Source organism: Rhinatrema bivittatum, unplaced genomic scaffold (genome assembly GCF_901001135.1).
Source record: "Rhinatrema bivittatum unplaced genomic scaffold, aRhiBiv1.1, whole genome shotgun sequence".
Classification (NCBI taxonomy): domain Eukaryota; kingdom Metazoa; phylum Chordata; class Amphibia; order Gymnophiona; family Rhinatrematidae; genus Rhinatrema; species Rhinatrema bivittatum.
In genome coordinates, this window is record NW_021820841.1 from 76,716 (window position 1) to 87,044 (window position 10,329).

The following is a 10,329-nucleotide window of genomic DNA, read 5'->3' on the forward strand; positions in this document are numbered from 1 at the left end:
TTTATCCTATTTTCTTCAGATGGATCCTTCTTCCAATTTTTGAAGGATTTTTTTTGGCTAAAATAGCCTCTTTCACCTCACCTTTTAACCATGACAGTAATCGTTTTGCCTTCCTTCCACCTTTCTTAATGCGCGGAATACATATGGACTGCACCTCTAGGATTGTATTTTTAAACAATGTCCAAGCCTGTTGAACACTTTTAACCTTTGCAGCTGCACCATTCAGTTTTTTTTCTAACTATTTTCCTCATTTTATCAAAGTTTCCCTTTTTAAAATATAGTGTTAGAGCTGCAGATTTACTTATTGTCCCCCTTCCAGTTATTAGTTTAAATTTGATCATGTTATGATCACTGTTGCCAAGAGGCCCCACCACCGTACTTCTTCACCAAATCTTGCGTTCCACTAAGAATTAAATCTAAAATAGCTCCCTCTCTTGTTGGTTCCTGAACCAATTGCTCCATCAAGCAATCATTTATTATATCCAGGAACTTTATGTCTCTAGCAAGTCCTGATGTTACATTTACCCAGTCAATATTGGGGTAATTGAAATCTCCCATTATTATTGCATTGCCAAATTAATTTGCTTCCCTGATTTCTCTTAGCATTTCATCATCTGTCTGACCATTTTGTCCAGGTGGACGGTAGTATACTCCTATCACTATACTCTTACACAACACACATGGGATTTCTACCCATATAGATTCTACTGAGCATTTATTCTCTTGTATGATCTTTATCCTGTTGGACGCTATACCCTCCTGGACATAAAGTGCCCCCCCCCCCCCCCCCAAGTTGATCCTCCCTATCATTGTGATATAATTTGTACCCTGATATAGCACTGTCCTATTGGTTATCCTCTTTCCACCAAGTCTCTGTGATGCCAAATTATGTCAATCTCATCATTTGCTGCTATACACTTTAACTCTCCCATCTTACTTCTTAGACTTCTGGCATTGGCATACAGACATTTCAAAGTGTGGTTTTTGCTTGTTTTAACAACCTGCTTTACAGTTGTTTGGGATAATTCGGAAATCATTAGCTTTGGTGATTTTTTACATATAGGAATTCTCATCTCGCTGGGGCAAGGGGTAGCAGCTGTGCCAGCAGGTGACTTGGAAGGGTGGCAACACACCTGTGGGTGCTTGACGACATACCAGTTGAGATCCCCTGCTCTAAAACACAGTTCTACAAAGGACTCAGAGAAGCTTAGATTTCAGTTGTGTACTTTCACATTTCCTCTGTCTAACCTACCCCTTCCCCCTTCTTCCCTTTTCCTCCCCTTAGTTCTATTATCAGTTACACTGTAAAGCCTCGTTGGCTGATTTCTTGTTGTATGGAAACCGATGTAATGTTTTCTTAACGAATGTCTGTATTTAAAAAACTTTAAATAATAAATAAATACTTAATGCAAAATAAAATTTCATTGAAAAGTTATTACTGGTTTCATGACTGGAAAATAAATACATTTACAAAATGCCCAGACTGCAGCTTAAAAGCTAGGTCAGGAGCTACATGGCCTGGGTTTGATTGCCAAGCCAGGAATGGGGATGCTGCAGAGATGGCACTTGCAGCCCCTGGAAATGGGGGGGGGGGGGGAGGAGAGAGGGGAGGAGAGAGAGGAGAGAAGAGAGAAAGGGAGGGAAGTGTAAAGGCATTCGAATCACTGTACAATGGACCCTACAGTTCAAATGCAGGGGCCAATTGTAAGGTTTCAAGAGGGAGCTCGCTGCACGTCAGCTGGCCAAGAACTGTTACTATAATAGCTGTGACCCAGGTCCCACCACCCAAAGGAGGAGAAACTGTCAGGTCAGAAAAAGAAAAAAAAAAAGAGGGGGGTGGAGCCAGGCTTGGTCGCAAATATTTCCATCTAATTTTTGGTTCCAGAGGGGGAATAATGAAATTCTCTACACCCTGTGGGAGCAGAGAAATTTCAGACCTCAGCCACTGGGTTCACAGTACAGACTAATTCAGAAGCTGGGTGAAAGCATATAAAATTCAGCTGGCTGAAAGTTATAGGAAGAGGAGGTCCTTAAAGAAACTAGAGATTAACGATAGAGGAGGAATAGCCTAGTGGTTAGAGCAGTGGGCTATGAACCAGGAGACCAGGGTTTGAGTCCTGCTGTCGCTCCTTGTGACCTTGGGCAAGTCACTTTACCCTCCATTGTGCTTGAGGCAACCTGAATGTAACCGATCTGATATCTCAGATTGAATGTTGGTTTTATAAAAATAATAAATAAATATCTCTCCATTCATTAGGCTGATGACATATAGCGCACAGGTTGATGTGCATCCATAACCCTTAATGCAATAAGGGGGATCAGCGTGTAGCTAAGAGCACTCATCACATGTAAATACTATGTAATGAGGATATTACCTAGTACCCACCAATGTAAAAAACAATATATATATATCCATGCACCTCAAAATTAACACCAGTCCAAGAGCAAAATGGCATCGTAGAGAGGGAGACGTGCCGAATTGAGCTCCTGAACTCGCAGAGTTTTCACATTGCCTGGAACAGAAGGCCACATACGAAAAGAAAGGGGGAAGATAAGGGAGGGAGCATCAACCCCCCTTGGCCTACCCCTGTTCAGACCAGGATCCAGGAATTCTTGGTGCGGTGGGGGTGTTGCCGGGAGAGTCAGCTGTGATAAGGGAGTTGGAGCGGGCTTCGGTGTCTATCGCGAACCATCTCTAGCCCCAGAGCTCTAGTTACCCCTTCCCTCCCTGCCCGTGGAGACACGCTGGAACCGGTGGACCCTTTGCTGCCGGAGCTGCAGCAAATGGAGGAAATGCTTCAGGCGGGTTTCCAGCAGGCGCGACCGGGCACTCTCAGGGTGAGAGGACCTTGGCCCGCCCTGAGAGAATTGAACATCGGCATTGCGAGCGGTGCAGGCAGTTTTTTGCCGAGGAACAACTGCCCTGGAAGGAGTCAGATGGATCTGGAGGGATTGGGACAAACATTGCAGGATATTCCGGTAATCTCTATAGAGTCTAAGCTGCTAAACAAGCCTGATAATGTAACATTAGATTCATTATGGACTGGTATAGCTACTCTTGAGAAAGCAATTCTTTCATTAACAGTGATGGTAAAAGGATTTCAAGATCAGTTTAATATGTATTAGTAAATCCTATTGTTTTATCTAATACAACAAAAATATAAGAAATGGATCAACAAATACATCAAATCCAGAAGATACAAACAGAATTAATCCAAGGAGACTCTAGACTAGAGAAAAGAATGGAACTCTTGGGAAATAATCTTAGATATAACAATCTTAGATTAATTAACTTTCCTAAATGCAAACTAATTTCACCTAAAAAGCAGCTAAAGAAATTCTTTCAGGATTCATTGTCTATTCCTAGTGGAGAACTATGAAAATTCAAAAGGCCTATTTTTATAACTGGGCCTCAGAAAAGAAAAATGGTGGAGGAACAGGGGACAATGAAGACCGGAGTAGGCCCCCAGAGACTTCTTCATCATTGGAAGATCTGACGGGATTTCTTGAGACAACTCAAGAAGAGCAAATGAGGAAAGAGGAATACTTCTAGCAAATTTGCAAATTCTGAGGAAAGAGAAGTGATATTAAAGACTTTCTATAGAAATAGAAGCAAGCTCTATTTAGAGGGAAAATCTGGGTTTTCCCAGATATTACAAAAACAACGCAAATGCGTAGAAAGAAATTTCTTTCACTATGTCCTAGAGCACGGCAGTTGGGTGCCAAATAATGATTAAATTTCCTTGTAAAATGTTCCTTGAGTATTGGAATATAGGTATGAGTTTATGGAGCCAGACCAATTAGAGATTTTCCTTAACTCGAAGTGAATCCCTACCAGCTCCTGCTAGTAGTACTGGAATAGTTTAAATAAACCCACCACTCTCTGTTTCAGAATTTAATTTCCTGGGTAATTTTGCTCCTTTAATGTTACCTTTTGCTCTCCCAATTGCATGGTACGTTCAGGATAGTAAGAGAGGAATTCACGTGCCAGTATTACATTGGCCTGCATGTGTTCAAGACAGCCAACCATGTCTCTTGTCCCGTAAAATGTTTCTTCCTTCACCTGAATACTCGATAACATTTTTTCTATAAAAAATGTAGGTAGACTGGTCAGAACAAAGTATATTTATCTTCAGTTATGGGTCACAATTAACCTATTCTGATAATGAAATATTTGTTTGAACAGTTAAATCAATGTTTCTTGTGAAGATTAAATCCTTTTGAGTCCAAATTTGCATACTAGAGACCTAAAACTGTAGGACGAGGTTGAGTTTAATCCCAGCTGCCAGCCACTGCTGCTTTTCTGGGCTATGGTGAGAGGCCTCAAAGGTGGCCACTTCAATACTATCAAGTTCTAGGAAACAAACAGCTCTTCAATATCCGTAAAGCTCTTCAGACCTCTAGTGAGGCTTTAAAAGTAATAAGTAGTAGAAGTAGTCTGGATTTAGAGGATGCAAAACACTTAAACATGCAGTTCAGCCCAACAGTTACCATCCCACTGGAATCTATGGTCATCTAATAAAGACTGAAACGAGATAGCCAAGAAAGTATCATCACTATCACCATACACACCTGTTCTTGGTGTACATACAAACGCCTGCAGGGCAAAGCACACAGCTCCAGAGAATCACCCGGTCCCCATCACAATGCATTGCCCCTATTTCAGAAACAAGTAAGGCCCATCTCCCCGCTCCTTCTAACCGGTGTAAGACGCGAAAGAAAAGCGAGGAGCTGTATATATCCTTACATGTTCCTGCCTGTCCTCTCCTGCTCCAGCTCCTTCTGCAGCCGCTTTTCTCTCTGCTCGGTGTGGTCCACCTCATTCTGCAAATCTTGCTTTTCACCGCCTCCAAGCAGGCCAGCCCCACCATGGCTCAGGTGCGCGCGCAAAAAGCAGACAACTGCGGAAGGCGGCTCCCTCTGCACCTTGTCAGTGCCCCCTGCTCCCCCGGAAGCGGAAGTGACCCGCCTTTCATAGCGCCCCCCCCCCCCCGCTCGCCAGAATGCACGGTTGGAAAGTCGCTTTGTACCGCCTTCCCTTCTTAGTGCCACGTCCGGGCAGACAGGAGTCAGTGGCTGCTGAAACTAAACTCTTGATACAGGAAAAAACAAATCCAGCGCTTTACGTAAAACTCTTTATTGCTAGGGGAGCACGCCTGGGCTACCATTAACGTGAATGCCAGAGCTAGGTGGGTGTAGGGTCCCCAGGCAGGGGATGCTGCACTGCCACCTGCAGGGAAGCCGGGGCCTGCGCTAAGGAAAGAATCCGATTCCTGTACGCATGGAGTAACCTGGTGGGGCGTGTAAGGACACTTTTTTTTGAATGGTAACAATCATGCTGCAATTTTTTTTTTCAGAACAATGTAATCTGATAATTAATTTCGCCGGTTCAGTTTAGTGCTACAACATTCCATGTGAGGAAAGTCCAAAGATACTAAAACAGTTGTTGGGAAAAAAAAATATTTCTAAGACAAAATGTATGTGACGTTATATCTCGAATTAAGGCGTCATCAAGTTCTTAGATGTCACCTAATGGGCATGGATACCCCAAATGCACAACTTCAAAAGATGAATTGCACCACAGAAACTTCAGTCTCAACTAAAACTAATCACAGCTGCTCATAAACCTTTAGCCCATAGACGTTTTCGGCTTTTCCTGCTGTCCCACTGACTAAAAAGACCTAACATTTTCTGAATTCCCTGTCAGCAGTTTCCTGTGAAATCCTTTGGCCAAATCTTTAGGCGATAAATGGACTGGAAGGTCCAGAACGTCGCTGTTTCCAGTGGGCTTGGGATCGTTAAGCTCTTCCTCCTCGAAGGAGTTTCCCTTCTTTTAAGAAAACTCTTTGTCTCTGCTGGGGGAGGGGGGGGATTTCAGTTCCTCGAGGCCATCGCTCTTCCTGGGAACATCGGAAAGTTTTCTCATTCACCACCACCACCATCCCCCCTTTTCTTCTTCTCCCAAGAGCGACGAAACTTTGCGGAGTTGTAGTAGGGTTTGGAAATGGGCAGAAATGGCTCTCCTCGCCTGCCCAGCAGGCACCCCCCCCCCTCCCCCTCCCCCATATATAGTCATATCCACGGTCAAATGTTAGGCAGCAGCGAATAGCCGAGCAGATCCATAAAAAAAGCCTAAGCCGCGGTGGGTGAGGGACCGGGAGGGGAGTGTGGGCTTCCAAAAAAGTATTGGGTTTCCTCAGGAATGTCTTCCCCCCCCCCCCCCCCCTTGCGCCGGTACATATTTGTGCAGCTCGCGCGGCCGGGAGCCTGCACTTCAGCTTCTGCGCTTCGGGCCCCCCGCCGCTGGAGCTCCTCGCTGTCCCAACCACCCCCCCCACAAGGCTCGCCCTCCCTTTCTCTCCGGGTACTCGCGCGCGGACTCCGGGCCCCCCCTAACCCCCGCCAGCCACCATGGATGCCATCAAGAAGAAGATGCAGATGCTCAAGCTGGACAAGGAGAATGCTATGGACAGAGCCGAGCAAGCGGAGGCAGACAAGAAGGCGGCAGAGGACAGAAGCAAACAGGTCTGCATTTTTTACACTCACACCCACACAGGCACGCACCCCCATGCCAAGTGATCCATGGATCCCCTTTCTTTGAATGCCGCCGGATCGGTTTGGGCTCAGAGCCATAAAGAAGCTGGGCTTTCTAGTTTATGATTACTTCTATTCCAGTTGTTTTAAGGAAAAAAAAAAAGAATTGAAAAGTCTGCACATAACTATATGAAAAAAAAAGTTACAAAGTGGAAACATGTTTTAAGGAAACACATTTAGTATAGCAATAATTAGTAGTAGTAGTAGTATAATTACTGGCCACACACAGAAAAAGGCACAAATGAAATTTTGGGAGTGTTGAAATGCCCCCAGTTTTCGTTGCTTTTTCTTTTAAAACTTATGAAAGTCATTTAAAAAAAAAAATAAGGACACATCGTAAAGACAGAACAGATGGGGGGAAGAAACGTCACCTTGTTTCTGATTCTCAGAGCTGAAATTAGTGAATTGGAAAAACGCATATTGTTTAGTGAAATGTTACAGCTTCACAGAAAAATGCAGTTTTGCGCTGTTCAACAGCTGGTGAAGTTCAGATCAGAACAAAAGTGTGTGAAAGAAACAGCAAATCACAGCTGTATATTTTTTTCTCTCTTTTTTTTCCTTCTTTCACCTTTTAAATGACTGTGAACGCGAATAGTTAGAGGAGGAAATTGTGCAAACGGAAAAACAGTTACGTATTGCAGAGGATGAGAGGGATAGAGTGCTGGAGGAGCACCACAATGCAGAGGAGAGCCTCCTCTCCGCAGAGGAGAAAGCTACCAAGGTATCTCTGATCCGTGCCTGCTCGGACAGCCACACCGCCTAACTTCCTTTCTCTCTCTCTCTCTCTCTCTTTCTGTGCTTCTCTCTCCCTCTGTGGTCTTGTTCTGCTTCTCTGTTCCTGTGCACCCGTGCGCGTTCACGCTGCCTGCTGCCAACCCTCACCCCCCTGCCTCCCTCGTATCCCCCCCCTTCCTGGCACCCATTTCCAGCTGGAGGACGAGTTGGTGGCTCTGCAAAAGAAGCTTAAGGGTACTGAAGATGAACTGGACAAATACTCCGAGGCCCTTAAAGATGCCCAGGAGAAGTTGGAACTGGCAGATAAAAAGGCCACAGACGTAAGTTGAACCACATCAGACAAGCTCCTTCTCCCCCTCACCACATCACGGCACGGCACACTGGGCCTGGCTTCCAGGAACCCGTCCTCTCTCTCTGTGGGACACCCTGCATCTCTGCATGCTTCACCTGGACAGTAAACACATTGTATCTGGCATCTTATCTGTAGCATCCATTTGTCCATGGTCAAGTTAAAACATTCTTGTACAGTTTGAAACATGAATGCATTTTTTTTTCTAAATTACTGTATCTTTTATTTGTATAGTGGTTATTTTATTCCATGAACATAGCAAGAAAACTGAGCTTTATCCTTAAACACAGGCACACTGAGATTTATTAAGCCACACAGAGTCAGATCTAATGTTCAGGCCTTGAGACATTTTAGGTTACTCTTCTCCAGTGTGGCTCCTGAGTTGTCGAGGACTACGTTACAAAGTCTGTAGACTAATAAATTATCTGCCGAGGAGAAATAGCCCTTAAGGGGAGGAGCAAGGAGGAAGATGATACTTGCTGGGTCTGCAGTCTGTAGGAGACAAGAGATCCAGACACCAAGCGTAGTTTTATATATAGCTTAGTGCTTTATATGGTATAGTGTGAGAGCTGACTTCCCTCCCGTCTGCCCCCACCCCGTTAAACATTAATGAGTGTAGTACATGCAGGATTTTACATTTCTCAAGTTTCACAGCCTTGAAGCCAAATCCCTCCGGTTTCAAATCCCCCCCCCCCCCCCCCTACACACACACACACACACACACACACATGAAACTTAGCAGGAAATTTGGGTAGCTTGTAAAGGAGGCGTCCAACTTTCCAAAGCAATGTTAGATCGTTCATCCAATCCTTATCCGTTTAAAAAAACATTAGAACAGTTAAAATACCTAAAATTATATAGATAGATTATAGATATACACACATATACATACATCTCAACGAAAATGTTTAACAAACATCCAAATCTATGTGATGTCAGAATACAAACACTTTCAATCCAAAAATCAGTACAAAAAGGCCCAGCCAAGAAGTCTAGTAATGAACTAATGCTAAGTTGTAAAAAAAAAAAAAAAAGTGTAGTTTGTAGCCAGTGTAGTTTATCACCAGACAATGTCCGTTTTTAAGTACTAGTTTAGGTGCGTCTGTGCATAATTGCATATACAGAGCACACGTTCTGTCTTTTGGTATGTATGTGAATATGTGAAAAGATGGATGCTTGTTGTAAGTCTAGCCGAAGGTTTATTTAACATGTTAAGGGAGCCGCTTATAGATCCGGAGGAGATATTCCTTATAAGGAAAAGTATGCTGACTATTTAGATATAGCTCACCCAAGTTTCATAACAGAGGACGAGGGAAAGCTACTAGATTCTTTGTAAAAGATAACTGTCAACTAAAATTAACAATGTTGCAGTGTCATTTACTTGAAAAAAAAACCCAAAAACAAAAACTAATAAATCAGGTGTTAGAATGAATGGAAGAAAAAAACCCAAAACCTTTTAACTGTATAATTTTCAGCAGGAAAGCTACACTGTTGGTCTCTTACCTCCCGGTGGAGAGAATGAGAACACTTTTATCAAGAGAGCTTTGCATTATAACGTATTTTTTTAAATTAATGTTTCCATGTATTGATTTCTAGAGTTGATATAAAATCTTTTATTTTCAATCGTTAAGGTTTAAAAGTGTTGAATAAGAGCTTGAATATGCTAGCATAGAGTTCTTAGAAAAGGCATCCTCCCATCATTACTCACCTTTCTATATTATGAAAGATGCCTAACATAATAACGGTATCACTTCCTGTATTAATTCCATGAATGTTTTGTCAATTAACCAGTCTTCTAAAGCATTAAAAAGCATACCCAGCATATTTGACCTCTGAATACAAAATTGTACCTTTCCTTGTACCAACCAGTTTTTCTCAATTTGAATTTAACTTGTATTGAATCATTCAACTCAAAACAGTACAAGTTTTCTTCAATTTGAAGGATATTTTATATATATATATATTTCCAAAATCTTCAGATATTTTAGAGAGACAAGGGGGGAGTAAACTGGCATAAGGGATGGATGGGAGGGGTGTAACTGTAGTTTAAAAAAAACCAAAAAACGTTTTTCCTTTTAAAATGATTGTTTTGACCTCCAAATAAATCAGGATACTTCTAATATTTTATTTTACTTGCCAAAAAGAAAACGTTAGCAATACTGGACAAAATCGATTAGTACACAGATAGTTATGATCATTAAAAAAAAAATGTATTCCCCACCCCGCCACTACTGAGGAAATAATTAACTATTTAAATGGCATTGCTCTGAAAAATTGCAGCATGATTATATTACCAGTGGGAAAAAAAAAACCGTACCTATATACGCGCCACCAGATTAATGAGGTAATTACTCCCTACTTACAGGTAGTAGTTGAAGGAATCTGAGTCTTCCCTTTTTTTTTTTTATTGTCTCCCTCGATGGCAGCGCAGGCCCCGGCTTCCCTGCAGGTGGCAGTGCAGCATCCCCTGCCGGGGGACCCTACACCCACCTAGCTCTGGAATTCACGTTAATGGTACGCCCAGGCGTGCTCCCCTAGCAATAAAGATTTTTACATAAAACGTTGGATTTTTTTTTTTTAATTATTATTATTTTTCCTACATTAGAATTTAGTTTCTGTTTGACCCCCGGCAGCAGCCACCGGCTCCTGTC

General features: G+C 42.7%; 1 protein-coding gene across 2 annotated transcripts in view; it reads left to right on the forward strand.

Moving 5' to 3' along the window:
• Positions 1-6,272: 6,272 nt before the first annotated feature.
• LOC115082208 (tropomyosin alpha-1 chain-like) overlaps positions 6,273-10,329 on the forward strand; it is a 44,281-nt gene continuing 40,224 nt past the window's right edge. The window contains exons 1-3 of one of the 2 annotated variants that reach the window (XM_029586460.1): positions 6,273-6,525; positions 7,190-7,315; positions 7,524-7,649. In XM_029586460.1, the coding sequence (XP_029442320.1) occupies positions 6,412-6,525; positions 7,190-7,315; positions 7,524-7,649 (366 nt within the window). In that variant the 5' untranslated portion in view covers positions 6,273-6,411. The remainder of the gene's footprint in view (positions 6,526-7,189; positions 7,316-7,523; positions 7,650-10,329) is intronic. The other variant, XM_029586459.1, reaches the window with a different exon arrangement.